Source organism: Mesoplodon bidens, assembly GCF_964165515.1.
Source record: "Mesoplodon bidens genome assembly, contig: HAP1_SCAFFOLD_154, whole genome shotgun sequence".
Classification (NCBI taxonomy): Eukaryota; Metazoa; Chordata; class Mammalia; order Artiodactyla; family Ziphiidae; genus Mesoplodon; species Mesoplodon bidens.
The window spans coordinates 305742-326734 of NW_027671790.1; the positions used below are offsets into that span (position 1 = coordinate 305742).

Genomic DNA, 20993 nt, shown 5'->3' on the forward strand with positions numbered 1-20993 from the left:
ATTTGCAGATATCCTGCAAGCTGTACACTCAGGGGCCGAAGTCACACAGAAGGGCAGGATATAGAGTTAAGTCAGCTCTAAATGATCCTCCAAAGCCCGGGGGCCAGGGCTGCGGAAGCCTTCAACCTTGAGGTTGGGGGGAGTGGTGTTTACACCCAGCTTGCCCCAGGACAGCCCAGGGGCAGGCCCATCTTCTGGACCATCCTGAGCCCCGCCAGCTTGGACCGGCCCAGCGGGGTATTGCTGCCACCCACCAACTGTTCTCCCTCCCACCCTGGCGCCTCCCCGCAGTGCCTGGCAGAGGACCAGGAACTCAGAGAAGGCCGGGCTCTGGGCATTTAGTTGATTAAGTCACAGAGTGGGTGGCGCTGTGGGCAGACCTCAAGACAGCACCGTTGGTCCTGCAGCTGAAAGGCAAGAGCGCTCTTAAAAACCGGGAAGGCAAAGGGAGGCGGGTGATCAAAAGCCGACTTGCACCCCTCCCCACCCCCATTCACCCCCCTTCGGGTCCTGAACCTACACACTTGTGTTTCCAATCCAGGAAACAGGGCCGAGGGCATAGAACACAGCGGCCGCCCGTCTCTTGAACTTGTCTGAATAACAGGGCCATTTCAGAGGAAGAACAACGGCCTTCAGAGCCTCTGCAATTTCCAGAAAGCCTTCAGTTAATAATACATTCTTTCCAACAGGCTTGCTTTAGGGCGGAAAGTTATTTTCCCAAATCTTAACAACCCGGTCACAAGCCACTGAGGCCCCAGGTCAACAGATCCCGGCCAAACCCCTCCAGACAGTTGACACTCATGACCCCGCAGGCCCTCTCCTGCCACCTCTGCCTAACAAGTTCCCTAAACCACAACACACCAACCAGCGCGCACGTCCACCACGATCCCAGGAGCCAGAAAGATGCATGTCGCGGGGTGCGGGGGGGCGGGTGCCGCCGCCCAGGGCTCTCTCGCAGCGCATCCGAGGGCTCCCGGGCCAGCAAGGGGCGGCCACCTCTGCAGCTCTCCGCGGGCCTGCATAGTGCGCGCTTTGTGTGAGCGCCGAGGAGGCACAGCGCTGCTCGTGCACCAACAGCTGTCACATTATTTGCACTCGCTGTAAACAGCCTTCACATTCCCCCCTTACCACACAGTTAAAGCCAGACTAACAATCCAGTTAGAGATCAAACCAACAACAGCAGCATTGTGTCTGCCTTCGCACCAAGCCCAGCAGCTGGCAGGTTTCTCCGGAACAAGAGACCCCCCTCCCCCCACCCCTCCAGGCTCCAGCCAAGGCTAGCCGAGGCAGCAATGCGTGTGTCGCTGCTGATTGTTAAAGCAAGAGAACACAGCCATTTCGCGCAGAGTTCTGTGCGGTTCATCAGCTCTCCCAGAGTTTCCTCCTCCCAGGCCCCCTCCCCCATTTCCTCAGCTGGGAATAAAGGTTGTTCAGACTCCCAGGGTCGGTTTCTCTGCTCAGCAAAGTGTGGGTCGGCCTGCCCCGGCCAGGCCTGGGGTCCTGCAGCCCTCTCTACCGTGGTCCCAGAGGCTAGGCAGCCCGGCACTTTCTGCAGCCCAAAGCCTCGTGCGTTTCGGAAAACCGTCCAACTCCCTGAATCCTTCCTGGTCGCCCCACTGACCAAAATGTCTCCTTTTATGATTTTTGGTTAAGTCGAACATTTCCATAATCGTCATTATTAGCGCAAATTACATGCCTGATCGGTCCTTAAATAGATTTTAATTAAATAATCATACAAGGCTCATTTTATGACTTAAGAAAGGCATTAGTTTTCGTTATAAACTTTCCACCAGGATATAGAATAATGATAGCAGACAAATACTTATTCTTTGAAAAGCACCAATAACTGATGGGCAGAGTGTTGGGAAAGAAGACCCTGCTTCACACCTTCTGGAATCCAAGTGGAGACTAGACAGACCACATCTGCACAACTTTCCTCCGGAAAAGGGAGAGGGGATTTCTTCCTCCAAAGCATTACTTTTGTCTTCTCTTTGGGGCCAGGAGAAAGGAACCCCAAATGTTCCTTTTCCTTGCCCATCTGAAGAGATCTCTCCAGCTTAGAAGTCTCTTCTAGAGACCACTCCTCGCCACCCCCATCTGTTTTCCACCCCTCAGTCTGCTGAGAGCCGTGGTGGAAAGCAGGCAGGCTGTGCTTGTTAAATGCTGTGTAAAATGCTGTTAATAAAATAATAAATACAAAGGATGGAGGCTGCTGGTTCCATGGGTGTTTTGACTGGAAATGCCTTGGCACTTGTCATGTGTTTATGGGAGGGCAGACAACTCTAGGATTTACATAGTTTGGACATCTCTGTACTTCATTTATTCTTTCCTAGTTGACGTAGGCCTAGAGCTATTTCAAGTTTGCATTTGTACAGAACTGTTAAATGCCTAAGAGTTTCTCCAATTAAACCAAGTTTTAAATCAGACCCAAGGCTGGAACGTACTCTCGGCCTCGCCCCACTCCACCCCTCTGCCTCTGTGGCTGGAGAAAACAAACAGACACTCAACAACGATCCCCTGTCCTTGCTCTCCCCACCTTCACCACCCCCACCCCCGGGGGGGGCACCTAGGGCAAAGGTTAAGGTGTCTTCAGATTACAGGCAAGGCCCTGGCTACACACACTGGAAAGCACTGCAGTTGGGCGCATCCTGCGCATACTCGAACCTCTAAAATAGTGAGCTAAGATGGGGGGAAAACTGCTGGCCTGGTAAAACCCACTGTTCACAAAACAATGTCAGCAAAGGCTGAAAGGCATTCTTTAGAGAGGTACCAGGGACTCATGCCTACTGAAGCTCTTTCAGCACAAAGGCTTTTAGGGGAAGAAGGGAAAAGGGGGATGGGGTGGGGGAGGAGAGAAAGGGAGCGCTCCTGTTTCAGAGCAGGCATCCCCAGAGAGTCAAGAACCAAGTGTAGCTTCAATCAAACGCTGACTTCCCCTCTGGGAGTCTAGTAGGAAACCTGATCACAGTAGCTCACTACCGGCCTGGATCCATACAGGTCTGGTTTTCTTCTCATGCTAGTAATTTTTTAAAATACATATCGATAGAAAAGAAGCAATCCCTGACAGACTTTTATTGAAAACCACACTGAGACCTCATAACATCCAGACTTAATCCCTATCAGACAAACCACAGCACCTCTGGCCCCTGCAGTGGGCCAGACCCTTTCACCTCTTCCCACCAGGTCTCTCCCCTCCAGCCGCTGCTGTTCCCTCTCCCCGAAAGAATGACGGGAGGACTTGCCAAAGAGCACCTAGATACCGGTTCTGGAATCAATTCCTAACCATATAAATGATCCCACTTAGGGGGAGAAAAAAAAAATCCCAGCCTTTTCATATGGATTCCTTTAAAGCCCAGAATGCAAAGAACTGTAACAAAGGGAAAGAGGAACCCACGGAGGCAGACCTGGAGGAATAGCCTCAGGAATACCCTTGGAGGGGAGCTTAACCTGCAGGTTGGCCCCCAGACACTGGCCTACGCAGGTCTTGCGGCGGGGGGGGGGGGGCTCGGGCATCTCAGGGGCAGCAGGGGATGGAGAAGCAACCTATAGGAATCTGACCAGTCATTCAAAGCAATTACTAATCCTCCGGGCCTACTATGTGCCAAGTATTCTTTGATCCTAAAGGTGGAAAATTATTCCCAGTCTTACAAATGAAGAAACTTACTGAGGCTCAGAGGCCATAAATAACCTGCCCCCAAGGTCACACAGCTAGTAAAAATGGGCCACGGTCAAACTCAGTCCTGGAGTTGAGGAGAGGAGCCAATTATTGGTCAAATTGTGCCATCCAGAATCCACAAGAAGTTCGGAAGCCTTCCTTGGCCCTTGTACTCCAATACAGAGTAAAAGGATAGCACTTAACACCTATGAAATTCGGTCCACAAGGAGCCCGCACCCTAGTTTCTCCTACACCCAGAAATCTCTTGGTCCATGTGAACTCTTTCGAAATTTCTGCCAACATCCTACCCATCTCCCTACACTGGAACACCCTGGTGTGAGGCCAGGGGTTCCCAACAAGGCTCCACTTTCCCCTCCTCCAGGAGCCCAGAACAGGCAGTGGGAGGTGGGTGCTACTCTTAGGTCTCTATAAAAAGTGCTGACACCTGGAACTAGAAGAAGGCTTGCCACATAAAGCAATAAATCAAATTATCTAGACAGAGCAAAAGCCCTTTGGAAAGACTGCCTACATCTACCTTTCCTAGGACTTGAATGAAAAACTCAGGGACCAAAGTGGGCTGGGGAGGCAACTGAGGGGGAAGCGGCTTGCAAGATGCTGGACCCTCCTGGACTCCTGGGGGTCCCCCCAAAAAGCCAAGTCCCGAGACAAGCCGGAGGTTGGGGTTATCTCTCCTCTCCCCAACTTCTCATCCCAGCAGCGCAGGGTCAGCGCTCAACATCCCCTCCCCACCCCATCTTCAATTTCCTGGTCTGCCCCGGGCTTTCAGAAGCTCCGGGAACCATCCACACCCGATGCCACAGACGCCACAGGCTCCACGACCGAGGGCCGTCTCCAGCTCAGCTCGGTGGGAAGGGGAACGGGCAGGAGCGCCGGACACTCAGCCGCCCCTGCGGCTTCCCGGCCCCGGGCGGGTGGCTCCTCCAGTGGCCGAGGCTCCGGATGTGTGAAATGGCTCCAGGAGCGCCTGGGGCAGGCCAGGGCCTCCGCAGCGGGAGGGACCGAGGCGATGGCGGAGCCGGGTCCTCACCCCTCTAGTCAGCCAAACACGCCCCGGCGGCCCGGCAGCCCCTGGCTCGCAGCCAGTGGCTTTCTCTCTTTTTTAAACTTTCCGGCCTTGGCCATCACCGCCGATTGGGACAGGATTTCCAGCCCCCGCCTTCCCGCCTCCACACCCTCCGTGCAGGCCCTTCCAACCTCCAGGGAGGTGACTCCCGCCCCCGGGCACCGTGAGTCCCTGGCCCCGGCAGACCCTCCCCCGCCCCCGCCACTTGGGCCACCTGGAGCGAGCCGCTTCCCAAAGCGATCGGCGTGCGGCCGAGTCTGGGGCTGCTGCTGCGTCCGGGGAGGAACTCCCGCAGCCTCCAAAGGTCCAGGCCTGCCCGCAGCGGCATGCAGAACCGCCCCCTACTCTCGCTCTCTTCGAAAGACCAGACGCGGGGGGAGGGGGGGCGGGGGAAGTTTAAGGCCTGTCTTTAAAAAAAAATTTAACTCTTCAGATGCAAGAATTTGGGTGCTCTTGGCACGGTTATGAGCGCTCGGGTAGAACAATAGAAATGGGGGGTGCCGGAAATGGTGCAGGAAGACCCCTATAACCCTATAAACCTCTCCTCCCCCCCTCGCAGTTACTATTAGCATTAAAAGATCCCAGTGCCTTCAATGCAATAGTGCCTGTTTATAACTTTTCCCTGCTGGGTCCCCATACCCTATACAAGCCCCCTCCTCACGTTTTGAAATCACCAGGGCAAAGATCGCTCCCAAATCTGTGACCTCCCGGAGCTCTTGGGCCTCTCACCTGCTCTTGCCCCTGGCACCCTGACCTGACTCACCCTCTTCCCCCCAGTAGTTCCTCTGGTTTGCACCTAGACAAGAAATTTAGTTTCATTTAGCTTCCGGTCTTTAATTTTAGCAGGTCTCCTTTTTGCATGCAAATCAATATGGCAATTACCATCTAAAAGCTCGCCCAGCCCCGGGTCAATGTAAATTGATCATTGTCCGCCTTCCACAAAATAACACCGGGAGTCTGTGATGCATAATGAGATTATACTGGAAACTGTCTTTTAGATCAAATTCTATTTTATGCTGTCAGGATCTTCTCCTAGCGGACTTCCCCGCTAGTCTAATCACGGGGCGCCAGAGCCCATGGGTGCTGAGGGGCGATGGCTGGCCGGGGAGACATGGTTCTAAGAAATAACGAAGTGCGGGGACGCGCCCCCCCCCCATTTCCAACACCCTCGACTAGGGGCCGGCGGAAATGAGCCTGCGCTGGGAAAGGGGGCCTTCTACAGAAACGTTGCGGGGGGGAAAAGTTCGTTGGTCAATTCCCATCCAACAGAAAGTCAGCTATCCCTTCCGGAGGAACACATGGGGGGCAACCAGCGAAAGCCGTCGGGCCGGGCTGGAGGTTGGGAGACGTCCACGGCCAAGTGCTCGGGGCACAGGCGGCTTGGCTGCCACGGGGGTGGCCTGAGAAGACCTTCCACTCCTGCCCCGGCTGCTTCTCAAGCCAGCGCCACCATCTAGGCCCCGGCAGCGCAGCCAGCCTTGCAAACAGACGGAATCCTGCCGGCCTTACACTCGGGCGAGGCAGCCCGGTCGGGCCGGGCTCCTCCAGCCAGGAGAAGGTCCTCCCGCCCCCGCGCGGCCCCCGGGGCACGGGTGTGACCCTGGAGCTTAACAAAGGGCCTTCAGAGCTCCTCGGGCGGGCGGGGGAGCGGTGGGGCCAGCGGGGAGAGGGGCGGTACGGCGGCCCAAGTGAGGCCCCCCGCCCCGCCGGGCTGGGTCTGCCGGGCCCGCCGCCCTCGAGGAAACCACCGAGGTGGCATTGCCGGGGCTGCTGGGCACTCCCGAGGACCGTCCTGGGGTTCGGGCGGCTCGGAGGCCGGCGAGCCTCCTGCCCAGCCCCGCGGGCTCCACCCGAGTGCGGTCTTCCCAATAAAAGCTGGAATTCCCGGCTGGGCTCAGACAAAGAGGGACCGCGGCAAATCGACGCCGCGGGCAAATCAAACCCAAGCCGAGTTTACGCGCGCGTCTGGGGTCACAGAGGCGCCTGCTAATCCTCCCTACGCTGGCCGTCCCCGCACGGTCTCCTCAAGGGGGGAAAGAAAGCATACCTCCCCCCTTGATTCCGCCCAGAGGCCGAGCTTCGCACTTCTTTCGGTTCAGTCTCTCTCAGTTCACTAGGCCCTGCGCCACCTTAGCAAACAGGGCTTAGAGGAGCGCAACATCCCTTGCTTCCGACCCAGAATGCAAAGCTACTCCTCTTTTTCCTCCACCATCCATCCTCTCAGGGTCCAGAACTCAAAAATCTTTCAGAAATCCTCCTACCTGCTCAAGACATACTCTCTTCCCCACTCTAGATGCGAAGAAACTATAACCAGAAGCAATCTTAGTAACCAAGGGCCATCCACCCTTAGCTAGGCACCGTCGCCCTCAGTTTCCCTCTAGCCGAAGACACAGTATTTCCCAGTGAATGAGTGTGCGAATGTGGTCGTGTGGCCCACACTTCCGTGCCCTGCTCTGTCTCACCGGGCAGGAAAATCTTCATCAGGCATCGAGGAGTTTTTGTCATTCAGCCTGTGTATCTAAGCATGGATGTATGCATGTGAATGCTTTTTGTGTTTCCAAGTGACCCTCTTCACACCTTTAAATGGGCTTTTGTCTCTCGAAGGAACTTACAGAAATTCTGCTCCAGTTTCCAGCTCAACAAACTCTGGGATTTTCTCCTAGAATCTCGCTCTAGGTCTCAGTATTTGCATACCCATGTTTACATTCCTCGCGGCCAGTTCTTTCTCTCTTCTGTATCTCTTGTTCCATGTGGGCACCAGAGCCCAAGTGTCTTGATTTGTCTCAGCACATGTCATTCAGGCGCACATCTTAATCTGTGCATTCCTGTCTAATACGTACACCTCCCCACGACTTACATTCTTGCTTTGCCTATAATGGGGCTCGTTCCCAGACCAATATGGGTTTGCAGTTTAATGTAACTAGAGGATCCCCTAAGACTCCAAACCCTAAAAGGAAGAGGAGGGGGAAGGAGAGAGGAGTGTGACTAATGATTCATTTCTCTATAGGGTAACCCACCCACCAATTTCTACCTCAGGGAAAGAACGAGACCAATGCCTGCGGAGTTGTATTAAATTTTTAGACCCATTCAATGTTGACCCCATGGATGTGTATACAAATGATCGATCTTGTACACATCACTGTCCAACTCCTGTTTGGAGGCTGCCTCCCGGCACATATCTTATTTGAACTCTCCACAAGTTCATGGTTAAAAGTGTTTTTATTTACATAGACAACTCAAGGACCCCTTTGCTCTCTCCGACGCATACCTGTATGCACTGGCCAGGCATTTCAGGCTTGGGTCTTTGGTAGGCAACACTCTCGGTCAGAGGCCCCACTGACTAAAGCTCTGCGCAGACCTTCACATACTGGGCCGCTGGGAACGGTAAGGTCTAACCTCTGCATCTCCCCAACTCAGTTCCTTAAGTGAGGGTGCCCACTGTGTGTGTTCACACCTTCCCCATTGAGAAGTATCGGGTCAAATTAGATCACCTAGCAGCTGCGTTTGGTTCGTCGAAGAATCGAGCCCAATGTACCAGGATGTGAGACTGCATACACAGAAGAGAAAGGAAAACCCTAAGCCCAGACTCCCGCCTCCTCTCCCCAGGGGGCTACTTTGCCTCCAGGAATTTCTACTACACTCCCCACCCCCACTCTCCCTATCGTCTTTAAAGGGTTAAGAGAAACCCTCGCAGCCTTCCCTCCACCCTGGTCGCTGGGCCCGAAGGCTCGCTCGCTCACGGGAGTCTGCCGCCGCCTCCGCGGCCCGCCCCCCGCTTCCCGTCCTTCAGCCGGGAGGGAGCCTGCATGCCTGTCTAGACCCATCTATCACAGGCACACCAACAACACCCGCGAGAGCGCGGAGACCCTACCCAGGACCCCCTGCCCGCACGGTTCCCGGCGGACAGAACGCTGGAGCGTGACCGCGCCTGCAGGGTCGGGGTGGGACTCTACGGGATCGGGCTGCCCCGAGCGCACAGCGGGTCTGCCCCGGCCCCGGCCCACAGCGCTCCCGCCAGCCCGGCTGCCGGGGCACAGTCACAGCTCTGTGCGCTGGGCAGTCCTATTTTTATCTTGTCTAATCCCAAACTGGGCGGGGAGCACAGGCGTCGTGCTTAGAGAACAAGAGATAGGCGAGGGAGGCGGGGAGGAGCAGCCAGGCAGCGACGCGAGCGGGAGCGAGTTAAAGACACAGTCGAGGCGACCGAGAGCAGGAAGAAAGAGCGGGCTGTGCGGGCCTCGAGGCGCCGCCCGCAACGCGCCGCCCGGCCAAGTTACACTCGCCTCCCGGTCGCCCCTCGCCGCCCATCCCTCCCCACTTCCCAGAGGCGCTCTCCGCAGCCCGGGCCGCGGGGCCCCGGCCTCTGTGGGAGGCACAGGCCCGGCCGGCCCTGCAAAGGGCTGGAGAGAATCGCTAATGAGCTGTGCGGCCCATTGATCCGGAGAAAACTTCCTAATTAACTCTCAGTCACCTACTGGTGACAGCGCCTCAAAGGACAGCGCTGGGGCCGTCCGAGCCCCAACCCCGACCTGCCCGCGGAGCGCCTGGCGCCCGAACCCCGCGCGCGCGCCCCCCCCCCCCCCTCCACTACCCCAGGCAATCCCGGTGAGTGGCGGCGTAAACCCGCACACTAAAGGCCAGCCTCGGGTTAAACCTGGACGGCATATTAATCACCGCCATCTCCCCCCTTCCTCCTCGCGGTGAAATCATGCCCAAAATAAACACGGGAACCAACACTGCAAAGCCCAGACCAGATAACAGGTCGGGGGTGGAGTGGGAAGGGTCGAGAAGCAAATGTATTTTCCAAGTGTCCACGTACAGGAGTCTCGGAGGCCGACAATTAAAATGACTTCCACACAAGCAATTCTGTTGGCCAAACCGAATCCAACACCTCGTAAGGATTGATTTCGGCCCGCGGTGTCCGTTTCCAGTGCCACAGGAAGTGTCAGATGGCTACAAATACCCAAGTCTGTCTGCGTTCACCACCCACCACCTTCTGGGGTGGGCCATTTCCTCCTCGTTTTTATTCCCAAGTCATTTTAAGGATTTTTCTCCAGAGACTACCCCTAGAATCAAATACCACTACCCCTCCTCTGGCCTTCTCTCAAAAAAGAAACAAACAAACAAAAAAACCCAGCTAAAACCCTGAGCTGTCTACTCTAGACACAAGAGGCTGTACGAATACCTATTTGAAGCGCGCTGGTTTCTTTTTTTAAGGTTTGTTTTTAAATACACATAACCCTCCCCCCTCCTTCGCTCTTCCATCCCCGCAACCCCCCAACCCTTTAGACGCCGGCGGCGCGCGCCCTCGTGCGCGCGGGCACTCACAGCCTCTGGCTGGAGATCGCGGACTTTCTGGAAAAGATTCATTAACTGCAAATTAAGCCTCGCCCCGGCTTCGGCCTACACGCGGCCAGGCTCAGCCGTCTCAGGGACCCGGGGACGTGCCCACTCGAGAGTGCAGGCGGCGGGAAGCCCGTCGGGACCACGCGTGCCTCGAGCCGCCCTACTCCGCACACGGCGCCCCGGGGCTTGCTTGGTCAACAGCAGGAGCACGTCGCCGCCGCCCCGAGCCCCCTAGCTGGCGGAGGCTCTGCAGCGCAGCCGCCCACCTGCTCCGAGCGCGGGCCCCGCGGCGCAGCGGCGCCTCGCTCTCCCCGCCTCGGCCGAGGATCGCGCCCGGGTGCGCAAGTTCCTCTTCGCCCTCAGCCTCTGCGCCGCACGCCCTCCGAGTGGGACCAACTTCCTCCGGCCGCAGACTCGCACACGCCCTACAGGGCTTTCCACCAGACTCCACGCTACCCAGAGGAGGACCCAGGTCTCGCCCCCGCGCCCGCCGCCGCCCCCGCCCCCGCACGATCTACCCCAACCCCTGGGGGTAGATCTTAAACTTAAAACCAACCCCACGACGTCGCGGGGAAGGTGCGGGTGGACCAGGGTGGCAGATTAAAATTTTTAAAGAACATTTACAAAACAAAGCGTCTGACCTGACTGGCTGGTGGGCGGGCGGGCCTTGTCGGAACCCCTCGCTCTGCTCGATTTCCTAGTATTTTTTTTTAAATCCATGTGATTCACGCTTTGGAGCAATCCAAAACAAAAAACAAAAAACCGGGATTCCCCTCCCGAGTCGCGCGGCAGCGGCGGCAGGTCGAGCTCGGCTCGGCCCGGGGCGCCCGCCACACACACCCTCGCGCACGCACACGCCGTCGTTCCACGAGCAAGAACGAGCTGCCCCCGGAGAGGTGAGACGAGGCAGCGGCGGCTGGAGGTTTTTACAGTTCTTTCCCGAGTCGAAAAAGAAAGCAGACGGGAACCCGCCGCCCTCCCCTTCCTGCTAGCGAGCTAACGCCGAGCCGAGCTTCCCAGCTTCCAGCCCAGCTCACCCCCCCGCCCGACTCGCGGCACTCAGCGACGACCGCGCTCCCGCGCACACAGACACACACTGCCTGCAAACTTCCAATCCGCGAACTCCCTGCTCTCCTCTCAGCCCCCAGCGGGGCGGCAGCCCCCCCACCCCCGCCGCGCCCCTCCCTCCCCGAAGCCCACGCCGGGCCGCTTAGGTTGGCTGCACTTTTAATAACTTACAGCTAGGAAATAAAAACGAAAGCGAGCAAAGCAGCCAAAGTGAAGCGCGAGGCACAAGCTTCGAGGGGTACGCCAGAGAGTCAGAGGAGCCACCCGCCGCTAGTCTGGGCCCCGAGGGAGGGGGCCGACTGCAGCCCGCCGCACGCACGCCCGCCAGCCCGCGCGGCCTCCGCGGGGAAAGGTGTTCCGGGCACTGACCTGAAATCCCCAGCCGGGGAGTAAGCAGGGAGCCTGCGATCCGGCGCTTTGAAGTTTTCCCCGGAGCAGAGTCGAGGCGGCGAGGAGGAGCGACGGGAGGTGGGGTGGGTGGGGAGAGGTGTGCGGGGTTGGAGGAAAGTGGGGTGGCGACGTTGGCGATGGGAGAAGGGGCCGGGCCGGGGAAGCGCGGCGAAGAGCAAAGTTTGCCGTCCCCCGCTGCCCGCAACCCGCTCGCGGCGCCGCGCTCGCTCGCCTCCCTCGCCGTCTGCTGCCAGCCGGCTGCCCTCGGGGTCGGCCACGCCGAGGGGTGGGCTCTGGGCCGGGTGGGGGCGGGGGCGGGCTCAAAGCCTCCGGGCAGGTGGCGACAGCCCCGCGCGATCCTCCGGGCTCCGGCGGCTGGGCCGGGCTCAGCAGCTCTCGCGTCGCCGCTGCTGCCGCCCGCGCTCGGGCAGGAGCCCCAGCGCCATGCTGACGATTAGCCGCGAGCGCCCGCTCGGGCTGGGTGTGTATGTGTGTGTGAGTGTGTTGGCCAAGTCTTCCCTGCGCGGCGACAGCGCGGCTTGGGCTCACCGCCCGGCAGCTCGCGGGCTCCCCCTCCGCCGCCGCTGCCGCCTCGCTCCCGCTCTCGGTCGCGGTCTGGGCTCCGGCGCGTCTTCCCCGCTGCCGCCGAGCTCGGTCCGCGTTCAGCAAGGAGCGTAGCTCTGCCTCCCCTCGCCGCTGGGAGCCCAGGCTCCGTCTGCCGCCGCACGCCGCGATCCCAACGCGTCCCCCCTCCCTGGTTCCCTCCTCTTCCTCCTCCCCCTCCCTCCGCCCTCTCGCCCGCCCGCCCGGCCTCCCTCCCTCCCAGCAGCCGCCTCCCCTCCCCCCGCAGGCGCAGCGCTCGGGCGACAGCCAGCCGCCCGCCCGCCGCCGCCTCCTCCAGCTGTCGCAAGTTTGAGCTCCCCCAGCCTCCGCTCAGCCTCCGCTCAGCCTCCGCTCACCCTCCGTTGCAGCGCCTGGGCGGTGGGGTGTCGGAGCGGTGATTCCCCAAAAAGGTTTGCCCGAGTTTCCCCAGCCGATTCCCGGCGCGTTTCGCCTATCTGGGTTCGAACCCCAGACCACTTGGGTGGCGTCCCCCTCGCCCCTTGTCCTCCCCTCCCCAGCTTGGACCGAGTTTCCTTCCTCCTTTCCATACTTCCTTTCTATTTCCTTTTTTTTCTTTTAGATTCACTTTAGAAGAAATTTTACATCTTCTTAAAACATAGTTCCTTTAGCTTTCTCTTTTATAGGCTAAATCGTCAACATTCAATTTTCTTCATCATTTATATTCGCCAATAAAATACTACTTTTTATGGATTCTCATTTATAGCTCTTTGTGTTATGCAGAGTTAGATATTATTAACATATCTTATTTTACATGATTAGAGTATGAGAAAGAGGAGAACAAAAAGAAAAAAAAATGTGTGATGTGATGTGTGTATGTGGGAGGGGGGAGATTTATCACACACACATACACACAAACATATTCATATCAAAATAAGGAAGAAGTACTCATAACTATTACAGCCTGCGTTTCTCCAGCTGATCACATGATCATAGCTGGTATGTATAACAAGCTTCTTCCACTACCATCCTGTACACCCTATACCCTCAGCAAGCACTCCTGTTGGTCATAGATTCTTGCCTGCTAAACTTACCCAAACCTTTATTCCTGAAGGAACTGGACCATAGCAGCCCAACCTGAATTATGATAGTTTTCCACTGACTTTAATCATAGGAAATGAAAGTATTAAAAGGCACCCTGGAGGATCTTTTGCATTCCATACAGACCCTCCTTTACCCACATTATTTGGTAGCAACCCAATTTCATCTTGATAGAAGGATCTCTCCAACTAGTGCAGAAACCCCAGTCTTTGCCTGTTAATTCAGAAGTCCCATCTGGCTAGGTCAAACTCTCAACTTCTATTTCAATGAAAGTATTGTCAGGTTCCCTGGCAGAAGCATTATTTTCCTTGGTACTAAGATCTCACTGGACTTAACATCATGGAGATGAGAAGCAAATATTTTGCTAGTGGATCACTTGCAGTGATAGTGGAGGAGCCTCTCCCATTTTCCTCCCTTGATTCCCTGACCCAGGAACTCTGACTGTGGGAGATATAGCACTATATGTGAAGGAATGGTGATCATACAGAACACTCTGGAGATATCACCTCAGCCCTGAAAGGTATTGCCATCTAGCTGGCACCATAACTGAGTCTCCCTTAGACCATTCCACCATTACATCTGTGGCTCTGTAAGGAAAACCATGGTTAGACTAATTAATTCCATGAGAATGGACCCATTGCCACATAACTATATCTCTGTATTTAAGCTGCAGGATATCAGTGAGAGAGTATGAACGAATTAATAGAAAATGACTATCATGCAAAGACAAACAAGGGACTTTGTATCTCTTCTGAGGAAGGGATTCATCTGTTTTCAGTTGGACCTGGGATATTTGTACCATGTTAGGTGGAAGCACGACTTGGCTGTTTTCAATATTTGGAGATGAATACAGTTTAAGGAGATTTGCATGGGTTGACAAGGGGTGAGCTATGGTGGCCTTTTGATGTGGCCACTTGGCTAGGCCTTACCACACTTTCCAGCATTCCTTTTCTGTATGTCTCTGGGTAGGGTGGGATATAGCAGAGTTTCTTACAGGGGACTGGAGGGGAAGTGAAGCAGCAGTCATTTTATGTCCTCACTGGTCTGCTGGCTCATCTCATTGGTGAGAGACAGTGGCCAGGCCTGCCATTGCCCACCTTCCACTGGGCCTTCCTTCAGCTTCTTCTACTCTGGGACCAGTGTGGGTATTTAGTTCCATGAGGAAGGGGCTTGACTTCTGCAGGAAAACTACACAGTCAAGGTCAGAGGCAATAAGGGCTCACATAGGTTTCATTCTGTTTTCGTGGCCTCTAGCTTTTTTTTTTTTTTTTGGTGTATGGGTTCCGGATTGTTGCTACTTTACTTTACATCCATATTCTCTCCCTCGCGGCCTACTTTGTGACCCCCAAGCTCCAGGATCAGACACAGTCCTAAGAATTCAGCCTTACACAATTGTCTAGGTCAGACTGTTGCCTGTGTCTGATACTGGAGCTTGGAGTCCACAGGACATGAAGTCAGGGAGAGAAGACAGACAGATGGGCCTCATTTCTTAGTAGTTCTGCTTCTTCTGGGGGACCTATACTGAAATATTCCCTTTGTATTCTGGAAACGAATATTAAGACATTCTTTCTTAGAAATATAGAAGAAAGAAATATGATGTCATTAACTTATCCTTAACTTTCCTAAAGATCCAGAATTATGCTGTGCCTTTTTCTTTGAAAGTCAGAAGTAGCATAACACCCTAAATGTTACTTATTTGCTAGCAATACTTAACAGAGAAAAAGAGGGATAACTTTGCAGTCAGGAGAAAGACAAACGGCTTGGAAAAGACACAAAATAATTGTCAGCTCCTGAAAAAGTCTTTTTTAAAAACGTTTTTCTCTTTTTAAAACGGTAATAACTCCCCACCACAGAGAGGTGCTCTCACACTTACTTCTCCAATATTTGCAAAGCATTCAAGTCCTAAAATGTGCCAACATTTTTCAAACACAGGATTAAAAATAGAGTATTTTTGTTTAAAAATAATTATATGCCATAACATGGAAACAAATAATTCTGTAGTCTTTGGAAAACAATGGTTTGCCTGTGGATAAAGTCACCCTCCCGCCCTACCCTCAGCCATCATGTCAAAGGAACAATAACCTCCTAATGTGTTAAGTTCTCCATGCATTGTGTTTTAAAACAATGCTTTATGAGCACACCATTGGTGAGCTTTCGGCATTATCTCAGTATATGGTACATCTACAGAAATTTTTTATTTATACTCCTGTCCTTTTTTTTTTTCCTAAGGTACTTGAAACATTTTGCTTTGTAGTAATTTTTACTTATTTATGTTAAATAATATCATCTTTTGTAAGCCGCTGGTGATTTTGCCTGAAAGGCTGACTGTTGATAAGAAACATTCTTCTCCTTTTATTTGGCTGAGTATTTTGTAACAGAGGAAACATGACACTGTGGTCAGGCATCAGGCTTCAGAGAAAACTACTAACTTCAAAGTCTAGCTCTGCTCCCAGCCTGCTCTGCAACCAACAGCATGCCTTAACCTCTCTGTGCCTTATTTCTTTTCATTGGAAAAACTAAGATGATAACAAAATATCTACTTCCAAGATTTGTTTTGTAGATTAAATAAGCTAGTTCATGTAAAGTCCTTCACATAGCACCTGGCAAATGCTCAATAGATATTACCCATAATAATATTGTCTTCTGTGCTTGCCAATAAACTATGAAACTATATGGATCTAAAGGACAAGGCTTATAATTAACCAAAAAGAAGGAGTAAAGACCTTAGTTAATAAAAGTAAAATAATGTATCTTTTAAATATAGAGATATTGCTTCTACACAGAAATATTGCTAAAATAATAAATGTCAGACAAATAGATGCACATAACTGTTTTATAACTAGCAGCTGGATCCTTAACTCTCTATAACTTTGAAATGGAGCTGCAAAGTACAATGCATTTCCCTCAGTAGTTTCTCCAGATTCCCTTTGAATTTGTGCAGGGTCGATTGATACATACAAGCACTATTTGATAAAACATATTTTTCAAAAAGTGAGAACAGCACGTAATTACCTCTACATGATATTTCTTTGGTAATTGCAGATAAATTGGTAAAAATATTTCAATTAGGCAAGCAGACTATTGATTGCAACTTACTAGGCTGTAAGAAAAAGTGATTTTTCTCTCAAGTTTTAATATAAGTACTTACTTGTTTTATTTACAACAAATACAAACCTTCTCATTTCAGCAGCTCAAAGTCTTCATGGAAAAATCACATGATTACTAATCCTCAAGACTGACTCTCTGTATTTTTTGCAAGTTTTCGCCTACTTATTATGTTCCTGCTGGGAAGTTCCTAAAAATTACATTTCCTATAACTGGGAGTATTACTAGTTCTTTCTATCAATCTATTTTTTAAGGGCAGAACCTTCAGAACGTTCTGAATATATTCTTTTTAGAAAGGAAAACAAGAAGGTCACAGATTCTTCTTTTTCCTTTAATATTTCTCAACCACACACTCACACACACATTCCCTTTATATCTTACAAATTCATGAGAAAGCTCGTTCTGTTTGCAATTTTAATTTTTGCTTTTGTTGACATGCAGTCTTCCTTAAGGGAACTTGATTATCCTTTTATACGGAAGGTAAGCTATGTACTATATTCATTTTAATTGAGGATGCACTGTTTGGAGATTACATCATCTGGTTATTTACATTTTTCCTTTCTTCCTTGAGTTGATCTCAAAGGAAACATGTGTGCATTTATAGTTCATGTATTACTGATAGCTATCCTGAGTATAACAGCATTTATACTCAGCTCTAGTTATAACTTGTTTCACCCAACCAAAACCACACTTTTCTACTGATTATAAGGTGTTAAATTCATCACAGATATCAAAGCGAGAGAGTACAGTGAGACTCAGTAAGCTTATGGAGGGGAGCTGGGGGTTTTATACTTAACTGAGGGAAACTTGATCATTGATGACACTGGTTTATGACAACGTCAGGATGGCATTAGGCAGCTCTGACGTGATAACTCCAGGGCACAATTTTTCACCTATTGGGAGGTAGTGTGAACATCTGAGCAGCTTAGCCAGTCAACTGTGTCTCCCTACAGCCATCATTCTTCCTCGAAAATCTAATGATTCTCTTAGTTCCATGGCAGAATCAGGTCACTCTAGGTAGTTCTATGTTATGTGAACAAAAGAATCACTGAGGATAGTAAAAACTAATTTTAATTTATCAAGGATCATACGTTAAGTATAATATTTTATAAATCATTTATTTTACTCTAAAATTAGTTGACAATTTTTTCCCCATAATTTGATTGGCACATTTGATAATTTGCACAGAAATGTACATGATAAGTGAACATAATGATGTTAAATAGTGGAAGATTGGAGCTGATGCAAAAAGAAAAGGTAATTAAATATATAGAAATTATAACATTATTCAAATTCCTACCCAATCTGCAATCCTTCCTCCAATTATATTTTTTCTGGAATATAGTCTTTTAAGCCAAAAGCACTTAGAATGGTCATTTTAGAGATTATGAGAGAGGAATTATAGCCCAGAGAAAACCTACATGCAATAGGTAGCTAGGGGCAGGCTTATTGAATGACATTATTCAGCCAACAAGTTGATACATCATCTTAAATCTGAAATTTTGAACAACTGCAGATAAAATGTCCTAAAACATACGAGGCAGGATGGTGTCTTCAGTTTCCCTCACTTACTTTAACTTTCTTTCCTTTTCTCACTCTTACAGGAAGAGAATCTCCCTTTAACTCATTATGGTTATGCTATAAAAGACTGAGTGATAAAAAAATAAGTTTATTTCAAAGGTGCCTCACTCTGAATCATCTGAATGACAGGAATCATTATACTGAAGAATGGGACTCACTGAGAGCATATATAAAGGAGCCTTATTTTTATCCTCCACTGTCCATTCCCCCTGTGCTGTGAGACTTGTTTTGCCTTTGCTTCCTTGGGTGAAAAGCAGTGCACATCCCATACCTGCCATGGTCACTTTCAGATAACAAGAATCCACCAGTAACTTCCAGTTCCACACACAGTCTCAGTTCAATAATTATTTTGTTCAATCCACTGTATTAATTTCAACATTATGAATTTCATTTAAAGTTGAAATTCCACCCATCCCCCATCAAGGGAGAAGTTTTCAATCCACACCAGTTGTTGGAGTGTGGCATGAAAGCTCTTACTAGATTAATAATATTGTGTGTGCCTGGTAGATGCTTAAAGCTGACACTTTCTCTTATGGTGCGTGGGTTCTTCCGAGCCCACTGCCCCATCACTGGGAATTTCTCACACGTGGTTCCCTTTAGGGTTACCAAGAGCAACTCTATTCTGGATGGTTAGTTTTAGCCATTGCCTATATCTTGTCCTATGCAAACAGCCTACCCAATCCATTGCCAGGAAACCCTATAGAAATTTAGGTCTTATAATGTCAGTAATTTATTTAAAAATAACTCATCATCACATGTGTGACATTTATGGAATACATATTTGTATTATACCCTCTAGGTATTTGGTTGACACTTGAAATACTTTAATCAGGAATATTCACCCTAAGGGTAGTGAGTCAGCATTTGAAAATTAGGAACTTTCGATTTCTACTGAGAGAAATAAGGAACCCCTGGAAAAATCATAAAGAGGTAGATTTCAACTAAAAACGATTGGACTATCATTGCCTCAATCTGCAACAGAGGACTTGTTAAACAGCCTAAGGGAATTTACAAATATGTACGTATTTGCTAAACGGGTAGTGGTTGAGATATGTTTATTGACTAGCAAATTTGTACAGATACTTGGCCTTTGGACAAGTTCTAGAGAACTCAAGGTGTAACATTTTCCCAAGTGGGGGTTTTAGCCCAGGTGTTTATTCCTTCGGTGCCACCATGATATGAAGGAATCTGTCATCGTACTAGAGGAAAAGGTACTAAATGTAGAACTGAATACCGATGAACTTATGGGATATAGGACTGAATATGGCTGCAACAGTACAGCTCAGGACTGTCTGGGGTCTATTTGCCAATTCATTTTTCTATGAGTGATAGAATTTGGTCTAAGCCTTGCTTTCACTGTAACATCTCACCTGGTTGTGCGATTTTGAGAGAGGATAAGTACAGCGCTCATGTTGCTCTAATCATTGGAAGCCTCTAGCCTCCAGAGTGGCAGCGTGAAGAAACTGTCAGAAGGCTGATTTCAACTCAGACACCTCTGTCCTTGATCTGACCTAATACCACCTAGCTATCCAGTCTTTTGTTCCTTAGGAGGATATGAGTCAGACAAGAATACACTGTGCGCCTCAAGCTCAAGGGGGGGCCATGGTAAGCTATCTGAGTGGTCTTCTTAAACTTGTTATTTTTTCACATTATATGAAGAGGGAAGTACCTTCCACTTTGTTTCCTTGAGGACTGCGATTGGGACTCACAGCACTTCAAGAACTCTCCCTTAAAATCTTCTCTTAATCTCTAAATCCTGACACTTTTGTTGTCTCTATGTAGTTGAGAAGCTTTAGATTTAAAAAAAAAAAAAAGTTTGCTCTTTACTCCATTTCAAATAGTCGAATCACAATTCAACTTGGGATGTGGGAACAACTGGCATTTATTGTGCTACAGTCTCAGTCTGAGAAGGAAATAGTTCGATTTTGTTATCCTACTATGCATAATAAAATGTAACTTCTAGAAAAATATTTTCAGGTAAGTTTTTTTATTTTTTATTTTTTTATTTTTTTGCGGTACGCGGGCCTCTCACTGCTGTGGCCTCTCCCGTTGCGGAGCACAGGCTCCAGACGCGCAGGCTCAGCGGCCATGGCTCACGGGACCAGCCGCTCTGCGGCATGTGGGATCTTCCCGGACTGGGGCACGAACCCGTGTCCCCTGCATCGGCAGGTGGACTCCCAACCACTGCGCCACCAGGGAAGCCCTCAGGTAAGCTTTTTTTGATATTTCATCACATAATCTGTAGTGAACCAATAATTTTCAGGCTACCACTGGGCTATTTGCTACAGTAAAACAGTGATTTAATCTAGTAAACCAATTGATTATGCGAAAGTATAACTTAAAAATTATCTTACTTATACAAATATAAATGTAACTAAAAATTATTTCATTGTTGGGGGGGGCAGAGAGATAGTAGAGCTGGTTCAAAGAACATTTTAAGGCATTTATAAATAGTGGAATAAGAAATAATAAAAATAATACCATGAAAGACATGACACTAATTAAAATTCTCTGGGGCAATAAAATCATAAATTTGGGTTTATGTTGTTTTTTTTTCTTTTCTTTTTTGCTGGTGAGAAACCTGTAAACTAAGACGTGGCTTTACAGTGGTGTCTGGGCACTAATCAAATAGTAAAGAGCTAAATCTAACTCAAGTACATTTTCCTGGAGAATTACATAATCTTTGGGTGATTCTTTTAAGCAATGCCCCTGCATGACATTGAAAGGACATACCACATTCCCTTTGTCTTATTTGCAAATTGTGGATAATTTTTCCTAATAAAGGACAATATATGCCTCCTGATGTGATTATGTAAGCACTTTAACTGTTTTAGATAATTAAATGAGAAAATAATGATGGCCACTATGTATAACATGGTATAAAATACATATTTCATATTCCTCAATTTCTTTGGATCTCACTAACAACAATAAATTTGGAATAACTGGTTTTTAAGGTCATATCTGACACCAAGAGCCATTCGTTTATTTTTCTAACTGCTTGAACTGTTAGCAACTTTCAACACTGTGGCCTTTCTTTTCAAACAATCTCTTCTTGGTTTCACTGACAGCTCTTCATCCTGCTTTCTATCCTAAGTATCT

The 20993-nt window shown here is 50.2% G+C and overlaps 1 protein-coding gene across 1 annotated transcript in view; it reads right to left on the reverse strand.

The window, feature by feature from the left end:
* LOC308611048 (uncharacterized protein) overlaps positions 1-19302 on the reverse strand; it is a gene marked incomplete at both ends in the record, with an annotated part of 43631 nt that extends 24329 nt beyond the window's left edge. The window contains 3 exons of the mRNA XM_081259988.1: positions 10727-10782; positions 11523-12444; positions 19262-19302. Coding sequence (XP_081116114.1) covers positions 10727-10782; positions 11523-12444; positions 19262-19302 — 1019 coding nt within the window. The remainder of the gene's footprint in view (positions 1-10726; positions 10783-11522; positions 12445-19261) is intronic.
* Positions 19303-20993: the final 1691 nt, after the last annotated feature.